The 20,380-nt window shown below is 51.9% G+C and overlaps 1 protein-coding gene across 7 annotated transcripts in view; it reads right to left on the minus strand.

Annotated features, from left to right (window-relative positions):
• The window catches only part of RALGPS1 (Ral GEF with PH domain and SH3 binding motif 1), a gene marked incomplete at both ends in the record, with an annotated part of 226,438 nt that overhangs the window by 155,655 nt on the left and 50,403 nt on the right, over positions 1–20,380 (minus strand). For all 7 annotated transcript variants that reach the window (XM_080708695.1, XM_080708694.1, XM_080708693.1 and 4 more), the window contains one exon: positions 9,179–9,262. In XM_080708695.1, the coding sequence (XP_080564821.1) occupies positions 9,179–9,262 (84 nt within the window). The remainder of the gene's footprint in view (positions 1–9,178; positions 9,263–20,380) is intronic.

Here is a 20,380-nt window from a genome sequence, read left to right on the forward strand (position 1 = left end):
CCGTGCGATCCTCCTATCTCAGCCTCCCAAGCGTGGGGATTACAAGTGTGCGCCACCATGCCCAGCCTCTTTGTATCATTTTTACTTAAAACTTAAGATAAATTCCTGTAAGGCATGATGAATAAATGTGTATTTTTTTCAAAAGTATAAGGAAAATCTGGGTGTGGTGGGACACACTTGTAACTCCAGTACTTGGAAGGCTAAGGCAGGAGGACCACAAGTTTGAGGTCAACCTCAGCAATCTAGCAAGGCCCTGAGCAACTTAGGAGACCCTGTTTTCAAATAAAACATAAAATTGGGCTGGTGGTATAGCTCAGAGGTACAACACCTCCTGCATTCAATCCCTACACACACACACACACACACACACACACACACACACACACACACACGCTACATGAAGAACTTGGCCTCCCAGAGATCGGTGTGTTTACTCACCAGTAAGTTTAAGTAGAGGCATCCACAAACCAAGTATTGCAGTTTTTCCCTTCTTTACTAATCCAGTGGACAAAATGGTGTCTCACTGCTTCTAGTTTTCATGATCAGCCAGTTAATTTTGTCAGTCAACATCTTATGTCCTGAGCACTTACCAGGCTGTTTTGACCTTTGCCTCGTACCTGCTCAGATCCTCCGCTCATCTTTCTACTGCGACATCTGTCCTCTTCTTATTGTTTGATAAAATATTTTTGTATATTAAATAAACATTTTGTAACGGGGCACGGTGGCACACCATGTAATCCCAGTACTTGGGAGGCTAACACAGGGCAATCGCAGGTTCAAGGCTAGCCTCAGCAACTTAGTAAGGCCCTCAGCAACTTAGTAAAACCCTGTTATAAAAAAAGAAAAATTAGCGCCAGGCGTGGTGGCGCACACCCCGCGCTTGGGAGGCGGAGACAGGAGAAGCGCGCTGGTTCGAAGTCAGTGGCGCTGGCTTAAGAGACCCTGTTTCCAAAAATAAAATGGGTCTGGGAGTGTAGCCCGGAGATAGAAGGGCTTCCAGGAACCCCAGTACCACCAAAAAAAAAAAAAAATTAGAAGGGCTGGGGTATAGGCTGAAAGTAGAATGTCCCTGGGTTTGGCCCCCAATATCAATAAATAGATAAATAAACATACATTTTGTGAATCCTATCTTATACAAGAGTATGTAGAATCTGGAACTCTTTTTTTTTTTATGTTAGCGATTGAACCCAGGGGTATTCTCTGAGTTACCTCCCCTCAGCCCTATATTATTTGAAACAGGGTCTCACGAAGTTGCTAAAGGCCTCATTAAATTGCTGAGGACGGCCTTGAACCTGGGACCCTTCCGCCTCAGCCTCCCTGTCCTGAGATTGCCGACATGCGTGACCACTCACACTTAATGAGTGGAAACTCGTGCTGCGCTTTCTGAAGGACAAGGCATTTGAAATTCTTCTGCACGGGACATTCTTCTATTCTCCCCGTTTATTTATTCAGCCATTAACTATAATCAGGGCAGAGTCCCGGGTGCTTATTTTTACTTTGAGTTATAATCCAGCACTATGTTACTTATTTTGCTGCTCACAGTGTCTCCACTTTGGCCATTCCTTGCGAGATACCTCAGCCGGCCCTGCGGCCCTCAGGCGAACCGCAGCGTGTGGGGTCCTGGCTTCCACACTTCCTTGCTTTCTGGCATGACAGTATGCTATGGGCTTATCTTGCTCTAGTCCCACAAGCAGCCATTTCTCCAGGAAACTCATTTATAGAGAATGGTATTAAAATCAAAATTAGCACTCAGCAGGAGCTACATATGCTTGTTGGTTCTGGGGTATCATTGATTCTAGGTTCTCTGTGCTGGCAGAGCATGGAAATGGGGGGTGTGTGTACCAGCCCTCGTATGGATGCCCAGCTATCACGACGTCTATGTGTAACCCTCTGTATGTATATAAGCTAAACATGAGTTCATTCTGCTGCCTCCAGCTCTAGTCCACCAGCATAGGGATCATCCCAGCCTTCCCCCTGCCTGTCTGGAACCTCCCACTCCATCAGAGAGAAGCCGCTCTCACAGCTCCTGTAGGTAGCCTCATCCTCAGCTCTTCAGTGGCAGGGCACACCACTGAAATTGTTTCAGAATTGTTACCGGTCCCCCTTGGGAAGCAGCTTTATCAGATGGAAGATGGCACCTCTGTGCAATTCCTCCTGCCTTTAGTCTTACAGGCTCTACTCTTCCAGAAGTTACTCAGGCCGGGAACCTTCCCCTCACCACGATCAGGGAGTGCTGCTTCATATATCTATAACTGGTTTTTTTTTTTCTTTTTTTGCGGGTTTGGGGATGGAACCCAGGGGCATTCAACCTCCGAGATACACCCCCTGCCCTATTTTTTATTCTTTATTTTGAAACCGGGTCTCACTGAGTTGCAGAGGGCCTCACTAAGTAGATGAGGCTGTCCATGAACCTCGATCCTCCTGTCTCAGCCTCTCGAATGCTGGGATTACAAGCGTGCGCCACCACGGCCGGCTCATATATCTATAACTGTATGTGCAATTATCTTCACAACCAGATTCCTTGTTTTGCCTTCCACTCTAGGACCTCTGTTGGCAGTTTTCAGTTTGCATTTATTCGAGTTCCTCTGGGTGCTGTAAAGTTCCGTGGGTTTCCACAAATACACTGTCATGTATCCATCATTACAACATCATATAGAATAATTTCACCATCTTAAAAAAACTCCCGGCTTCACCTAGTCAACCATTTCCTTCCAGAACCCCTAAAAACCACTCATCTATTGCCTCTATACGAAGAAAGAAGGAGGAATCCTTCACGTGAGACTTTCCGGGCTGCTTTCCTCACTCAGCAACATGCATCTAAGATTCTCATGTCCGTGTGATTTGATGCTCACTCTGTTTTTAGATGAATACAATCACCCTGGATGGATTTACCATGAGTGGTTTCTCTACTCACCTAATGAGAGACATCTCAGTTCCTTCTACTTTTTGACAACTATGATAAAGCTTCCATAAACACTGCTCTGTGTGTGTGTGTGTGTGTGGTGTGTGGTGTGATGTGTGGTGTGTGTGTGGTATGTGGTGTGTGTGTGTGGTGTGTGGTGTGCATGTGTGTTGTGTGTGTTGTGTGTTGTGTGTGTATGTGTGTGGTGTGGTGAGGTGTGTGGTGTGCATGTGTGTGTGTGGTGTGGTGTGGTGTGTGGTGTGTGTATGGTGTGCGTGTGTGTGATGTGTGGTATGTGGTGTGTGTGTGTTGTGTGTTGTGTGTATGTGTGTGTGGTGTGCGTGTGTGTGTGGTGTGTGTGGTGTGTGGTGTGTGTGTGTGGTGTGTGGTGTGTTTGTGATGTGTGTGTGGTGTGTGGTGTGCATGTGTGGTGTTTGTGTTGTGTGTTGTGTGTGTATGTGTGTGTGATGTGGTGTGGTGTGTGGTGTGCATGTGTGTGTGTGTGGTGTGGTGTGGTGTGGTGTGTGGTGTGTGTATGGTGTGCGTGTGTGTGGTGTGTGGTATGTGGTGTGGTGTGTGGTGTGCATGTGTGTGTGTGGTGTGTGTATGGTGTGCATGTGTGTGTGGTGTGTGTATGGTGTGCGTGTGTATGGTGTGTGGTATGTGGTGTGGTGTATGGTGTGCGTGTGTGATGTGTGGTGTGGTGTGTGTGGTGTGTGTATTGTGTGGTGTGTGTGGTATGTGGTGTGCATGTGTGTGGTGTGCGTATGATGTGTGTGATGTGTGTGTGCACACGCACACAGGTCAGTTTTCAAGTCGTGTGGGTAACTAACACCTAGGAGTGGAGCTGCCGGCGTGCGTCTCATCTGCGTTTTACCCACGCTCCCCGTCTGAGATGTCCCGATAGGTGTGCGTGCTTCATGTTCCCCTGGGAGAGACGCTGCTGAAAGTCTTTTCGTGGATGAACTGCACCTCGTCTCCTCTCTGGGGAGGTAACTGCTGAGACCCTCTGCCTGCTTTTCAATGAGGCTGTTTCCTTACTGTTGCGTGTTAAGAGTGTATTTCTGACGACAGTCCACCACCAGATACTGTAATGTTCTGTAGTGTTGCTCCCTGTCTCTATTTTGTCTTTGTCTTCGTTGCTGGAACATAGAAAAGCAGTTGACTTTCATATTGACCTTGTGTTCTACAACTTAAGTGATACTTGCTTATTAGTTCCAGGAGTGTTTTTGATAGATTTCTTTGGAATTTTCTATATAGATGGTCATGTCAATTATGAAAAAAGTTTAATTTCTTTCCAAATCTGTATGTCTATATTTCTTTTTTTTCTTATTTGCACTAGCCAGGACTTCCCATACTATCAAATATAATGGTAAGCAAATATATCCTTGCCCTGTTTCCATCCCTGGAGGAAAGCAGTCTCTCGCCATTAAGGATGATCTTGGCAGCAGGCGTGGTGGCGCACGCTTGTCATCCCAGCACTCAGGAGGCTGAGAAAGGAGGATCACGGTTGGCGGACAGCCTCAGCTACTTAGTGAGGCCCTCCGCAACTCAGTGAGACCCTGTTTCAAATAAAGTATAAAATATAGGGCTGGGGGATATAGCTCAGAGGTAGAATGCCCCTGGATTCTATCCTCAGTACTGGAGAAAGAAAAAAAAAGAAAAAAAAAAAGAATGATCTTGGCTAGAGCCTTTTTGTACCTGTTCTTTATCAAACTGGAGAAATTTAGCTCTATTTTTAATTTTCTGAGTCTTTTGAAAACATGAATGAATACTGAACTTTGTAAAGTCTATTTTCAGATCAAGTGATAGAATGATATGGGTTTTCTTCTTTAGACTATGACTACAATGCATTACTAATGTAATTACAAATTACAGTGGATTAACTGATTTTCAAATGTTGAATAAGTCATGTGTACTTGGAATATATCCCACTTGGTCCTAGTGCTATTAAGCTTTTAATACACATAAACTATTATTATCACTAATATTGTTTCAGTGGTATAACTAACGCTGGAGTTCAGCCACCAGGAACAAAGATATACCCTGGGAAATGCCACCGAGGTAGTGTAGATAAATAAAGTCGAATAGTTAGGAACACAAAGGACTTTATTCAGTTAACCGACCACCAATAAAAACAAAAAAGTATAAAGCAAAGAGGGGAAAAATGAAAAAATCCAAGTTTAAGAAAATATTTTTCTTAAGAGAAATTTATTTTTGCCACAAATTTCTCATAAGCCCATTCATGGGTTGTTGTTGTTGTTGTTGTTGTTGTTGTGTTTAACCAAGAGTTAGAAGAAGGGCCTCACCTTCGCTCTGCCCACCGCTAGATGCTTGTTATGGCTAGGCTTACAACGTCCCTAAGGAGCTCATGGATTAGTGTTCAAAGTTTTATATAATTAAGTCATGGGGGTTGTAATCTCATGAGTGGGTAAATGTGTGTAATGGACTTACTGGGCAGTAACCTAGGCAGGGAGTGTGTGGCTGGAGAAGACGGGCCCTGGAGTGTGGCCTTGGGGATTACATACGGCCCCTGGCCCCTTGCTGGCTCTCTCGCTTCTGGCCTCCATGATGTGAGAGCAGAGCCCCGCTCACTCCCTTCCTCTGCTTCCTGCCACCGTGCCCGAGATCCAGACCCTGGCCTCACACGGGCCGAACCAGGAATCTCAAAACACCACGAGCAAATTAACGCCCTTCCTCTAAGCTGCATGGCTAGAAACTTATTGTCCAGCTTTGGCCACGATCTCTCAGTCCTCCAGCCCTGACCTTACCCTTGACCCCCACTGTGCCAGGCCCCGCAGCCCTCTTTGGATTATAGCTCAATGCTAGAAACTTACTGTCCAGCTTTGGCCACGATCTCTCAGTCCTCCAGCCCTGACCTTTTCCTTGACCCCGCTGTGCCAGGCCCCGCAGCCCTCCCCTGAATCCCGTTCCTCCTAGGTGGGTCCCGGCACCGTCACCTCAGCCCCTGCTCTGCCAACTTGACGATCCTGGGCCCTGGTCCTTCTGGAAACTCTGCTCGCCAGCCCCGCACCCTTGCAGGAGGATCCAGCTACGTGCCCTCCTGTGCTCCCACTACCAGGCTGACGAGCATCTTGCAAAGACTACCTGCCCACAGGCACTGGGGACACCTTCGCCTGGGCCGGCGTCCGTGCCCAGGAGTCTTCCCTCGGTCCTCGCACGCCCTCACTGAGCAGGCTGCCCAAGCCTCCTGCCCTCTGCTTCCCGCGTCCGCATGGCACCGACGGCGGCCTGCAGCTTCATCAAATCTCCCTTCTCTCTCATCTTTAACCGTTCCTGGTGTACTGGATCCCTCCACTCAGAACATGAACATCCTCAAAGCTCTTCCCACTTCAGAGAAGAAGAAGCTCACGCCCAGCTCCCTCCCGGTCTCCTCTGAGCCCTGGCGTGTCTCCACCTAAGGCACCTTCACAGGAGTCTCCTCACCTGCTGTCTCCACTGAGCCACCCCCCCCCCCCAGGCCTGCCGGGTCCCCACCAATCTCTCCGGCCAGGGCACCAGCACCCCTTGCTGCTAGTTCCAAGTCTCTTTTTCACCCTGTCTCAGGACACGACCCCCCAGGACATGAGCCCCACCCTCACGCCTACACTTAAGCCCCAGCCTCCTACTCTGGCCTCAACCTGCCTTTTAGCTCAGAGCTCCCACACTCTGATCCCCTTCTTAAAGTTAACATGAATCGTTTCCTGTGTGTCAAGCACTGGGCCAAATTCTTTACTCCCAAGATTCTCATTTAACTTCAAAAGCCTCTTGTGATGCTTCCTGAGGAAGACGAGCTCACCGAGGCCAGAAGCCAGCCCAAGATTGTACGGCTAAGACATGGTGTAGCTGTCTGCCTGATCCAGCTCTCTGATTCTCTGAGACCCCTACAGTGTCCCTGTATGCACTTCAGGGCAGCAGCGACTCCCCCAAAATAATATGCAAGTGTGTGGATCTCTCTATGTGGGGGAGGAGTTCATACATGATATTGTCAGGTTCTCGCAAAAGCCCATGACCCAAAAAAGACGGAGATCTCTGCCATAGGGTGAACTCCGTGGGGTCCAGGCACATAAGAAACCTTTAGTGGACCTGGTCAAGCTCTTCTACCTAGAGATCTCTGAGCAAAACCTCAGAGACTCGGACCGCACAGAGAAGCAGGTAAGCCGGCCAGGCCACTGCCCCAGGGGTTTCCAGTTTGGCACAAGGAGCCTCGAGGCCCCGGCCATCTCCCTCCAGTCAAAAACCTGCACACTTCCTTCTCTCTTCCTCGAAAGCGTCTGGATGCCTACATCTGCCAGTCACTGCACGCAAAGCTCTTCACATTCATTTATTCTCTCCAGCAACTGTGCTAGGTGCGTATGGTCACGGTTCTCGGCTACAGACAGGGAACAGTCTCCGAGAGGTCAGCGGCCTCCCTCCGCTCGTCTGATGAGGGGTCCTGTCCTCACAGGTGAAGGCCTGCTAGGAAGGGAGGCTGATGGGCTCATCGCTACGGAGCAGCCCAAAGGCTCCCCAGGCCTGGCCCCTGGCCTGCTTTCAACCCAGAGCTACCAGGGCCAAGTCCAGGAGCTGCTGGCTCTCAGACAGCCAACGGGCTATGGAAGACGGTTTCCTGGGGCAATCTGCTTGGGAAAGCACAGCTTGGGCTCCGCTCACTCCACCACTCCAAGCGGGACGCAATGGAGTTGTTGAAGATGGGCTGTGGAGCCTCTGACAAGCTGGCCTGGCACCGCGCATGAAGCAGATTACATCAGAGCCCCCGCAGCCCCGCCTCCAGGAGCCCCACGGCTGCCCAGAGGTGGGGACTCAGCTGGCTCCCAGTCAAGTCATTTTGTTAAGGAAACTATGAATCCCCTGATAGTTTCTGCACATCTGGTTTTTTAAAAGACTAAGCTCAGTTGAAAAGAAAACGATTTTCAAAAGAGAGAGAAAAGAAGTAGAAGGCTTTGGAGCTTCTCTTTTCAAAACGAGGGCGCGCAGCCCCTAGCCCAGATGCAGCCGGCCCTTTCTTGGTTCCTATCATATCTCACCAAAGAACACTCATGCCAACTCTGGCCGGATCATCAGATGACAGGCTGGTGCCCTTCGCAGCTGAGGTCGGCGCAGGCTGGAGAGCGACAGGATGCACAGGACAGGCATTTCCAGGAGGGAAGGCCCAGCTGGAGCCAAGGACCCAAGGGAATGCAGGCCCCAGCACCCAGGGGGCCGGCACACTCATGATGCAACCTCTAGGCCGCGCACTTAAAACCAGAAAAACAAGAATGGCAAAGAAAAAACTGTCAACAGCACCATTTGGTGGTCTGCTTTATGCAAAGGGAGTCTTCATCCCTGGAGCAAGCCTCTGACTGGACCGGGTCAGTTATGAACAGTCTCGGGCCAGTGAGTGAGTCAGGACTCAAGGAAGTTCAAGAACTGTTTGGCCGGGCGTGGTGGCGCACGCTCGCTCGTAATCCCAGCATTTGGGAGGCAGCGACCGGAGGATCACGGTTCGCAGACAGCCTTAGCTACTTAGTGAGGCCCTCTGCAACTCAGTGAGACCATTTCAAAAATGTTTAAAAAGACTAAAAAAATAGGGTGAGGGGTGTAGCTTGGAAGTAAAATGTCCCTGGGTTCCATCCCCGGCACCGCAAAGCACCTCTGTTTATTTGCGAAGGGTCTGTTACACCTGTGCCCGGCAGTGGGCAAGGCAGTGAGGCCACAGCGATGAACAGGACATGCATGGTGCCTGGCAAGGCGGGCGAGACCAGAAGCACACACCGCCAGGCGCGGTACAGACCAGCGGGGAAGCACAAGGCACAGTGAGAGAGCAGGAGCCCGCACGCGGGCGGGGACTCAGAACCCTGGGCCGAGACCTGACTGACAGACGGACATGAACAGAGCGTTCTGGGCTGAGAGCATAGCGCGGAGGGGCTCCTGACAGGACGGGGATACGGAGCCTCAGGCCGGAGAGATGGCAGCCTGAAGGACGGCAAAGCCTGAACACAGAGAGGCCCTCGAGAAGCGAGGCTGTGGGGCTGCAGAGGCCAGATCCCGCAGGGCCTCTCGGAGCACAGACACCCTAGCTGGAGTGAAATGGAGGCCCCAGGCGGGCCACGGGCACCTCAGGGTGGGTTTGGTTCCACCGCCTGTGAAAATGGACCGGGGTGGCTCAGGAGCGGATGAGGGTAGGTGCTTCCGGAGGAGGGGCTTGGGCGGGGCCTGGCGGAGGACCCTGATGGGGCTCCAGCCTACAGGGACGGCGGATTCCCATCTGCATGGCACAGGCAAGGGGTTGCTCACCTGGTTAAACCTCCGGGTAAAGGCCACGACGTTGGGGGCCAGGCTATGCTTCTCCTTCTTGCTCCATCCACAGCTGGCCAGCTCCTAGGGAGCACAGAGTCAAAGTCAGTAGGGGTCCTACTCAGCATGCCAAGCCCAGCCGGTCAGGGAGCGGGAGGGAGGCTGTGGAGGCGGGCGGGGCGGGGCCTTGGCCATGCCCATCGTCACCTGCGAGGGAGGGAGGCTGGGTCTGGGGCGCAGGTGGAGGTGCAGGCAGGGACCAACGGAGGCCAGAGGGAGACAGAACACTTTCCTCCAAACTCTGGCCATGGTGCCCAGGATTTCTGTGCCAATGTATTTTTAACCCCATCACTGCTGCTCTGCCAGCTTCTCTGGGGCCAGGAATCCTTATCTTAACAATGCAAACTGTCTGATAACGGGCATAAATATTTTAACGAGAAGGACTCATCCCATAGGAGAGGTCACTGCTGGGCTCTACGCTAATTTAGAATTAAAATCTAGCTGAAGCAGCTCAGATTTTATTGACCACATGACATTCCCCATTCCTGGAGTTAGGCAAGGTCCTAGCCAAGCCTAGTGCAACCAGAGAAACTTCTGGGATTGCCTGGGCACCCCTAAAGTTGGTGCCTCTCACCTCTCATATAACAACCCAAAGGGGCTAAGAGAGAAGGTCCCTGAGAGTCTCGTCCAGAGGCCCTGTCTCTACTCTTCCAGCAGGCTTGACACCATACTCTGAAGAATCAAATGACTTGCATTTCATCTTTCCATAAGGCTGATTCCCACCTAGGGATAATAGAAGCCACCTAAGGGGATTACTTGTGAGCATATATATACATATAAAGACCAACGCAAAGCCCAACATTCCCAGCTTGAACCTTGGAGAGCCCTGGCAGAGGACGGGGGAAAGGTAGGAGATACCAAAGTTTTCTACCTTGAGTTCTGTATCGGGGCAGGGGGTACTGGAGACTGCATCCCTGGGGACAATCCCCTGTCTCAGCCTCCCGAGTACTGGGATTCCAGGTGTGCACCACCATGCCCAGCTAGGCCTCAGTATTATTAGTAACTTTTTGTTTAGTTTTTTTTCTTGCCACACACCTGGGACCTCTAAAAGATCTTTAGCCGGAGTCAGCTGCCCACCAACTGGCATGGGTACAGATCAGGGAAGTCAGGGCGGACTGTGGGAAGGGGCAAGGACCAAAACCTGTGTGCCAAGTGCAGCACTCGGCAAATGCACCGGGGGACCCGTGACGCCAAGCTGGTGGAAGGCTCGGGCGGCCCTGGTCACGGGGTGCACGTCCTGGATGTGGGCGCATGGGAACCAGCCAGGAGCTAAGACATATGCTGTGAACAGCATCCCAGCACCTGTCTTCACAGTCACACACCCCGGGCCCTGCCCCGCAGAGCCCAAGCCAGCGCGCCCACGAGGCTGCAGCTGGGCCCTGCACGCACTTCAGCCATAGGTGTCCTGTGCACTTTTCACAGCCTCCATTTAACAATGGGAAAAGGGCCCCATCTCTCAGAACCAGATGCACACCTCTTGGAGATGTGGGGTTTACCTCTGCTCTGATTCTTTTTCTGAAAATGAATATCTGACCCACCTCTATAGTAAACCACCCCCACACACACTGTTAAAACACACACCTGAATCATTTGCAAATGTATATATCATCCTCTTAGGACTTAACTGTCAGAACCAAAGCCTTGATTCCCTGTGGATCCCAAAGCCAGGGCCGGCAAAGCGGGGGTCATGATCCAATCTGAAACCCAGCTCACTGGGTTTCAAGGACAGCAGCGTGGTGGTTGCCCAATTTCTGATTGGTAGTTCCTCCCTCCATATTTTTCCTGAATTTTTAAATAAACAGAAGTGTGTGTGTGCGCGCACACACAAACTTAATTCAGAGTGTGCGATCTTGTTTCCACATCCTGACAATTTGGAAGACACGGTTAAGCCAGGTTGGGTTCTGGCTGGCACACCCCAGCCGTACAATGCTTATCCTCCAGAACCTCCACGCTCTGGCCTGAGGTCAAAACACACAGAGGCTTACACACGAGGGCACGTGGGGAAGGATGCCTCCTCTTTCGAGAGCACGCTGCTGCCTCAGCTCCAGCGCCTCACACGTCCCTTTCCCCGCACGCGCCCATGGTCTTTATTAACAGAAGCTATTATTACTTCTCCTGCAGCTTGCCTCTGTCCTGCAGGCAGGAGCCAATGCAGGAACTTTGATCTACCTGAGCTTATTTGATTTAACCATTCCTAAGACCCTGATTTAAACACTTCATTTTTGATGACCCCCTCAGGAGCCCGGTGCACTAGAAGCCAGGTGACAGCTGCATGGAAACCTTCGGAGCATCGGACGTCATGTTTGAGAGGTGCTTTGACAAAACCACGGAGCAAAAATCTTAGAGCCGAGAGACCCCTCTCTGGATCCCAGCACTGTCAATAGTTTCCTGGGCTTCAGCTCCATCACCCATGACAAGGAGGAACTGTCTCATCCCCAGGCTTGCGGAGGGACTGCAGGCCAGAGGTGGTGGCGCCCGGGCACGGGGCCTCGCTGATGGCAGACACCCCACGGCATCTACTGAACAAAGGAGGCCAAGTGCTCCCGGCCGAGACCTCCCAAACACAGAACAGACGTATGGAGATGTCAGAACAAACAGGACCCTTCTATCTCTCTCAACCAAATCCTGGGCCGTCCTCTTTGGCGCTGCTCCCTTCTGTGTTTGGCCTTATAGGATTACAAGAGATCCCATCTGTGTGAAGTGGGTGGAAAATGTGAGGTAATAAAACAAAACTCCGCCAGTCACTAATGCCTAAAAACGGCCCATGCTATGGAACTGATTGCAATTAGGTCAGAATTGACCAGAGGAGACAAGGCCGGCTCCGGAGGGAGGGAGCCGGGGTTTGGGCTGAGGCCGGGGAGAGGGCGCTGGCAACTCTGATCCCGGGTGCCCCACCGCTGCCTGCAGCACAGGCTTCCTGAGGGCACGGCCCTGGGCTGGGGCTGACAGTGCCTTCCGGAGCCACTCCTCCCAGTGTCCTCGGGTTCCCCGAAGAAAACAGTAGCTGTGAGAAGAACACTTCCTGCCACTAAACATGACTGGCCCTGGCTCCCTCCCAGGACAGAGGCGCCCCATTCCACCAAGGCCTTCCTGGCCACTCCAGCCTCTTCCTGCTAGCACTGTGGTGTGCACATACCACTCCCATTAATAACAAGGGGACGGCTTTCCCAGGCGCCCCAGCTCCTGCTCTCTTCTCCTCCACAAAAGGATTTCTCGGGGCCTCCTCCTTCTCCCTCCGGCCGTCTCCATCTTGCTCACCTGACGCTCTCTTTCTTCCACCCAAGGTGACTTCCTTCCGGGCCTGCCTGTCACCCACGGGTGCCCTCGCAAGATGCCTTCTTTGCTCTCCTCCCCACTCAGCCCCTCGATCCTGTTTTCCAGGAACTCTTTTCTCTCTCTCGCTCTCCCTCTTCTTCTCCCTCTCCCTCTCCCTCTCCCTTTCTGTGGGGTGTTGGGGATTGAACCCAGGGGTATTCTAACTGAGCTACATCCCCAACCCTATCTTATTATTTTTATTTTGAAACACAGTGTCCCTAAGTCACCAACTGGCCTCAAAACTCTGATCCTCCTGTCTCAGCCTCTCAAGTACTGGGACAGTTGTTCTTTTCTTTTCTGACTGACCCATGTCCCCAAGCCCCAGCTGGCTCTGTCCAGGCTCATCTTCTACATCCTTGTTTCTGTAATATTCTGGAAGATCACAGGTATGCCATGGCTCCAGCCGCAAGTGCCTGCACCGCCCACCTTTCCATCCTGGGCTCCAGGCTGGGTACCCAGGTGGCTCCTGGCCACACCTTCCTCAGGTCCCTACAAGCACCTCAAAATCAAAAGGCTCACACCAAAAGGTATCTCCACAGCTGCCTTCAATAGAAACCCTTTAATAACATGAGATTCACGTAGACATTAATTCTGACACAGGTGAATGTTACAAGACACTGTCTACAGAAAAATCCCTAGCTGGCCCCCAAACAAGCCTGTCTTCACACTCCCACCTGCATGAGTTCCTGGGTGGCAGCGGGCCTCAACGCTGGCTTCGCTCGCCCCCAAAGCTTCCCCGGGCCCACGGCAGGCACTCGCCTCCCACCCACCCACTTCGCCTTAGTGCTCTGGGAGTCAAAGGCCTTCCCAGGCCTGGGAGGCAGCCGGCGCAGCACTCCTGAAGGAGGAGGCCCGGCCGGTGCGCGTCCTCCCTGAAGGCCCCAGGAGCTGAGCCCTTCCCCACACACTCAATGCTCTCTGCAGCCTTCTCCAAGGCACAGTCACTGAGTGTGTCCACGTGGGGCACACATCCGCTCCAGGAGGAGTCACTACGCCACGCCTCTGGGACCACCACCATGCTGACACCAGGGACCTCCTGTTCCCTCCCACCCTCAGGAGGCGGGGGACAGAGGCTCTCAAAAGCCCAGCCAGGCATCTCAGGCCCAGCCCTGTTGACAGGCTCAGGGGACAGGCAAAAGCTGGCAGGCTGGCACGTGGCCCTTCAGGGCTTTGCGGGCCTTGTCACCCCAAGAAAGCCCCCGCGGCATGGTTGCATGACCACGGCAGAGGCGACAGAGCTCCCGTGGGCGCCTCCTGCCGGTGGCCGGTGGAGGCCCGGCTCTGCCTCAGGCATGGGCACGGAGGGCAGGCTCACAAGGAGAGGGCCCCGAACACAGCGGCTGAGGAGCCGCCGACCTGGCAGAGTGGCCTGGGGCAGTTCCAGGCTCTGTATCTGACTTTGCTCATCTGAAGAACAGCGCCCCGTCCTAGGGAAGCCCTAGGAATGAGCCGAGCTGATGCTGAGAAGTGCTGAGAACAGCAGCTGACGTCTCCTAAGCATGCACTTGTTAAAATAATGCTCATGAGACAGGAGGATCGCAGGTTCGCGGCCAGCCTCAGCAACCTAGGAAGGCCCTCTGCAACCTCGTGAGGCCCTGTTCCAAAATAAAGAATAAAAAAAGCACTGTGGGAGTATCTCGGAGGTAGAATACCCGAGTTCAATCCCCAGCATATCCCCCCACCCTCTACACACACACACACACACACACACACACACTAATGCTCGTGGAGAAGGCATCGCAGACAGGTAGGTGAGGCCCGAGCCCAGGGAGACCAGCCCTGGGCACCAGGCTCCAACACCTGGGGTGAGGGCCCTGGTCGGCCAGAGGGAAATGCCTGCGAGGTTTATGGAGCACCCTCATTTTACCCTCCCAGAGCCCCGATGGAGGCTCTCACCTCTAACTTCCAAATGAAAGAGTAAATAACATGCAGATGGATTCATTCATCCAGGCCACACCGGCAGTGGACGGTAGACGTGGCCAGAGCCCACCCTCACCCAAGCCAGACCAGGGCCACAGAGCTGGGGGACAGGACAGGACAGACCCGAGGCAGGGCTAGTGCTCCTGCGGCCAAGCCAAGGCCAGAAATAAACACGGTGACTCAGGCTGCACAGGCAGGGTATAAAAGGCAAGGGGGACAGTAGGGTCCAGAGAAAAATGCCCACAGGGCTCCCTGGGCACCCTCCCAGGAGAGGAGCAGAGATCCAGGCTCGGGAGAGTTGGTGTGTGGTGAGCGCCGGGGGCTTGCAGGCCCTGGGTAGGTGCTTTCCAAGTCATTACCCATCGTTACCCACTGAAACTACAAGCAACACAATATGACACAGATTCCAATATAATTTCCATTTGGAGGACGAGGCTCTGAGGCCCAGAGATCTGTCACTTGCCTAAGGGCACACAGCTAGTAGGTACTGGAACTCAAATCCAAAGCCCAGTTTCATTCCAAAGCCCAAGCTCGGGCTGGGGCCAGAAGCGAAGCGCCTGAACTCAGAGCAGTCTGAGGCTACCAAGCGGGCTCTGGGAAAAGGCAGGAGGGGTCCACCTAGATAACAAATGTGCCAGGTTCTGGACACGCCAAATGAGAGGAGCCTCAGCTGAGTACCTTTTGAGGAATCCCAGTCAATGGTGGGGCACATCCGCGGCCACCAGCTGTCCCCTGGGCAAAATCTGAATGTGTAGCAGATCCTAATAGTTATTAACAAAATACAAATCCTTCTATTTTTATGTATTTCATTGTCAACTCAAATATCTTGTTCTTCTATCCATCCTCAGCGAGACCGTTAATCAAATGTGTGAGAGAGACAGAGCAATGTAGTTAGTGTGTGACTAAAAACAGGTTCCAGAAGGAAGGAGTGACTTCTTGTCCCTGTGACAAGCCCCAGATGCCTACAACTATGACTGCCTGAAGTCCCAGAGAAGCAACGTGTCCAGATGACACGTGACACGCGCACACGCCTAAAGTCACTCCTGACACCGCTCTGGCAATGCCCAGAAGTAAAGGACGACCTCAAAATGGCAAAGAGGATGGAGCAGAGGGTGTGACCTCGGATGAGAGGTTTCCATACAGTTCTGGAAATCAGCGTGGCTTTGACTAGCTGCAAACAGAAACTCTGGAGCTGGAATGGGTCACCAGGGAGCTGCACGGGGGTGGTGCAGAAAGAAACACAAGCTGCCTGGGAGCCAGAGAAGCTCCTGGCTCAGAGGCACCAGAAGCCGGAGTCTGGGTAAGGGTCAGGACTCAGCGCGCCCACCTGCTCGTCAAGGCCTCCACCCTGTGGAGCACAGCACGGAGCTTCCCTGCCTACTGCCCCCTCTTGGTATCTGGGGGCCAGGTCTGCACCCTGCAAGCCTATCCCCAGCCTGTCCTGCAGGACAGGAATGTCTCTGGGTCCTGCGGGGGGAGAGGGAGTCCTGAAAACCACAGGTCACGTGCCAGGCATATGAGTGAAACAAGGAGAAAGAACAAAATAACAGAAATATTGAGCCTAGAAGAAAAGAGAGAATTCAGAAATGAAAACTAATAACAAAAGGTACTTGCTGTAGTTAGCAACTGTAAGAAAATGAAAAGCAACGCACTAAAAAAACGGCAAAATCCCGCTGGGCATGGTGACGCATGCTTGTAATCCTGGTACTTGGGAGGCTGAGAGAAGAGGATTGAAGGTTTGAGGCCAGGCTTAGCAACTTACCGACCCTGTTTAAAAATAAAAAATAAAATCGAGCTGGCAGTGTACCTCAGAGGTAGAATGCCCCTGAGTTCAATTCTCAGTACCACACACACACACACACACACATACATACACACACTTTTTTTTTTTTGCAAAATACATATAAAATTTAAAAGAAATATATGTAAATAACTGTTACAAGTCAATAATAAGAAAACAAGCGCAGTGATGCACACTTGTAATTCCATCTGTTTGGGAGGCTGAGGAAGGAGGATCCCAATCTCCAGGCCAGCCTGGCACCTGAGACCCTGTATCCAGTGTTTTAAAGAATTTAAGAAAGTCCTGGGGATGTCACTCAATGGTAGAGTGCTCAGGGGTTCAATTACTAGCACTGCAAAAAAAAGAAAAAAAGAAAGAAAGAAAGAAAGAAAGAAAGAAAGAAAGAAAGAACGAGCAGCCCCATATCTTTTAAAAGTAGACAAAAGATTAGCTTAGTCCCTTTACTAAGGAGAAAGCCTGGAGAGAAGTAAACACGTGAAATGAAATCCAGCAACGTTAGTCATCAAGGAAACACAAGCTAAAAATACAGTAAGACATCGCCGGGCGCGGTGCGCACGCTTGTCATCCCGCGCTTGGGAGGAGGAGACAGGAGGATCGCGCAGGTTCGGAGCCAGCCACGCGCGCTGGCTTAGGAGACCCTGTTTCCAAATAAAAAAGTATAAAATAGGTCTGGGAGTGTAGCCCGGAGGTAGAAGGGCTTCCAGGAACCCCAGTACCACCAAAAAAAAAAAAAAAATACAATAAGACAGGTGGTGCACACCTGTGACCCCAGTATTTGGATGCTGAGACAGGAGGATCGCACGTTTGAGGACAGCCTCACCAACAGAGTGAGGCGCTCAGTAACCTAGCAAGACCCTAGGTTCAAAACTAACAAACAGAAGCGGGCGTGGTGGCGCACACTTGTGATCCCAGCATTTAGGAGGCTGAGACAGGAGGATCAAGGTTTGTGGACAGCCTCAGCTACTTAGGTCCCGTTTCAAAATAAAGAATATAAAACAGGGCTGGGAAGCCGGGCGTGGTGGCGCACGCTTGTAATCCCCGCTCTTGGAAGGCGGAGACAGGAGAATCATGCAGGTTCGAAGCCAGCCTCACTGGCTTAAGAGACCCTGTTTCCAAATAAAATATATATTAAAAAAAAAAACAGGTCTGGAAGTGTAGCCTGGAGGTAGAAGGGTTCCAGACTCAGTACCACCAAAAATAAAGAAAGAAAGAAAATAGAGCTGGGGGTATAGCTCGGAAGTAGAATGCCCCTGGGTTCCATCTATGTACCGCAAAAAAAATTAAATAAATTAAATAATAAATAAATAAGACAGGACCACAGGATACCACCCGCTGCCTTACAGAGACCTGGGAAGCAAAGGTGCAGGCAGGAGCAGGAGCAGGGCTCCGTCGTCACTGGTGGGTGCAAACGGGCTCAGCCACTTGGGGCAGCAGCGTGGCGGGGTCTTAGTTACCCCACTGGCAGATATTTACCCAACGAAAACCTATGTCGACATGAAGACGGTGTGTGTGTATTTTTGGCAGCTTAATTCTCTATTTCCCCAAATTAGAAACAACCCACATGTCCATCAAGCAGAGAGGGGATAAACAAACCACGATCCATGCAGAGAGTCAGATGCTTACTCAGCAGAGAGGCAGCAGAGCACCCGCCAGTGCGGGATGTCAAAAGTTTTATGCAAGTGAGAGAAACCAGACACAAAAGTATTATGTGACTGCATTTTGTGTGTGGTACTGGGAATTGATCCCAGAGGCTCTCTGCCTCCGAGCTGCACCCCCAGCCCTATATTTTATTCTTTATTTTGAAGCAGGGTCTCACTGGGTTGCGGAGGGCCTCACTCAGTAGCTGAGGCTGGCCACGAACCTGTGATCCTCCTGTCTCAGCCTCCCAAGTACTGGATTACAAGCGTGCGCCACCACATCCCGCATTATTTGACATTTTGAAAAAGTAAAAGCTCCGGGACAAAAGTTAGATCAGGTCTGTAATCCCAGTACTTAGGAGGCTGAGACAAGAGGATCACAGGTTCGAGGCCAGCCTCAGTAACTTAACAAGGCAACCTAGCAAGACCCTGTTTCAAAACAAAAATAACAAAATAAAAAGGACTGAGGTGTCGCTCAGAAGTAGAATGCCCTTGGGTTCAACCCCTAAGACCCCCCCCCCACCCACACACACAGAGTTTCCCTCTGGGAGGAATAGGGATGAAGGATCAGGTTTCTCTTCCTATGCTCTTCTATACTCCTTATCACATGTAGAGTTTGGAAAAAAAAAAAAAACATTTAGTAGAATGACACATAACACTTGTAAACCTTCCAAAATTAAGTTTTAAGCCAGGCGTGGTGGCGCACGCTTGTAATCACCGCACTTGGGAGGCAGAGACAGGAGGATCGCGCAGGTTCAAAGTCAGCCTCCCTGGCTTAGGAGACCCTGTTTCCAAATTTAAAAAAGTATAAAATAGGTCTGGGAGTGTAGCCCGGAGGTAGAAGGGCTTCCAGGAACCCCAGTATCACCACATACACAAAAAAAAACCAACAACAACAAAAAAAAAAGAAAACAAAAAACAAAAAACAAAATTAAGGGTTTTTTTGTTTTGTTTTGTTTTTGCGGGTCTGGGGATGGAACCCAGCATTCGACCTCCGAGCTACACCTCCTGCCCTATTTTTTATTCTTTATTTTGAAACCAGGTCTCACTGAGTTGCAGAGGGCCTCACTAAGTAGCTGAGGCTGTCCGCAAACCGCGATCCTCCGGTCTCAGCCTCCCGAATGCTGGGATGACAAGCGTGCGCCACCACGCCCGGTTTAAAATTGTTTTAATCGTTGATTAAATATTCCAAAATTTTAATGAAGTCACGCATTTATAAACAGCAAGCAGTTTCCACATGACCACAGACGCTCTGCACCTTTCAATGGAGGGAGTCTGTGAGCAGAAGTATGGTGAGCTGGCTCACAGCAAAGCGCACGCGGGCCTCGGTGGCCCGGCGAGCTGCCCAGCGGCTCAGGAGGCTCACCGGGCAGTGCCCTCAGGAGCTGCCCAAAGCCTTCCTGGACTAAACCATCTGTGTGGACATGGAGGAAGGGAAGGGCAGGAGGAAAAGGAGAGAGGAGAGAGGCGGCTGGGGAAGAGGACGGGGAAGAGAGGAGGGACGAGGGGGTAAGGGGGCACCACCGCCAGGCCGAGGAGCAGGAGGGACAGGAGGGTGAGTCGCCATAACCCAAGGCTTCTGGGTTATCCGTCCTGGGGCGGGCATCCTAAAGGCGTTTCCTAGGCGCCTCCCCAGTGGATGGTGGAAGAAGGGATGGGGAAGGATGGGGTGGGAGAGAGAGGCAGGAAGGACCACAGGGACGACAGTTTTCAAAGCACATCTTCATTGACTTTCCCAAGCTAGACAGGGTCTTGGGCAATACAGCAATGAACGGCAAACACACTCTCGTGTTATGAAGCCTCTTCTCCAGGCTGGGGAGAGACTTTGGAACGGGCCAGATGGCGATAAACTATGAAAATGCATTAGTCGGGGTACAGTCAGAGGATATTTGGAGGGGAGGTCTGTCTGGTAAACTGGCACGGGGGAAGATCAGGAAGAGGTGAGGGGCGCACTCTGCAGCTGTCTGCCGGGAGAGGACCCCAGACAGCAGGAGGCCCCGCAGGGAGGCCAAGGAGGCCAGGGAGGTGCTGAGGACAGAGCTGAGGACGGCAGGCCTGAGCAGGAGCAGAGCAAGCCTGGGGAGGGGGAGGAGGGGTGCTGGGGTGCTGGGGAGGGAGGGGTGTGAGACCAGGTAAGCCCTGATAAGTCCTGTGTTTCCTTGAGCCCCATGAGACGGCAGCAGAGGACGGAGCGGAGGGAGTGCCCAGTGAGCCTGACTGCCCCCACGATGGGGGAGCAGCCGTGGTGGCGCCACACCCACAAGCCCACACTCTCCTGCCCAGCCTCCGTCAGCCTGCTAACTGCAAGGGGCATCCCCGGGGGTGTGTTTGGTTAGGTTTTTTGCAGACTAGGGATGGAACCCAGGCCCAGGGCTTCTTTAATGTTAGGCAAGCACTCTACCATTGAGCGACGTGGCCAGCCCAGGAGAGCACTGCTCTAGCAACTTAAAAGAAACACCTGCTGGAAGC

The sequence above is a fragment of the Muscardinus avellanarius genome (assembly GCF_963383645.1).
Source record: "Muscardinus avellanarius genome assembly, chromosome: 13".
NCBI classification, from domain to species: Eukaryota; Metazoa; Chordata; class Mammalia; order Rodentia; family Gliridae; genus Muscardinus; species Muscardinus avellanarius.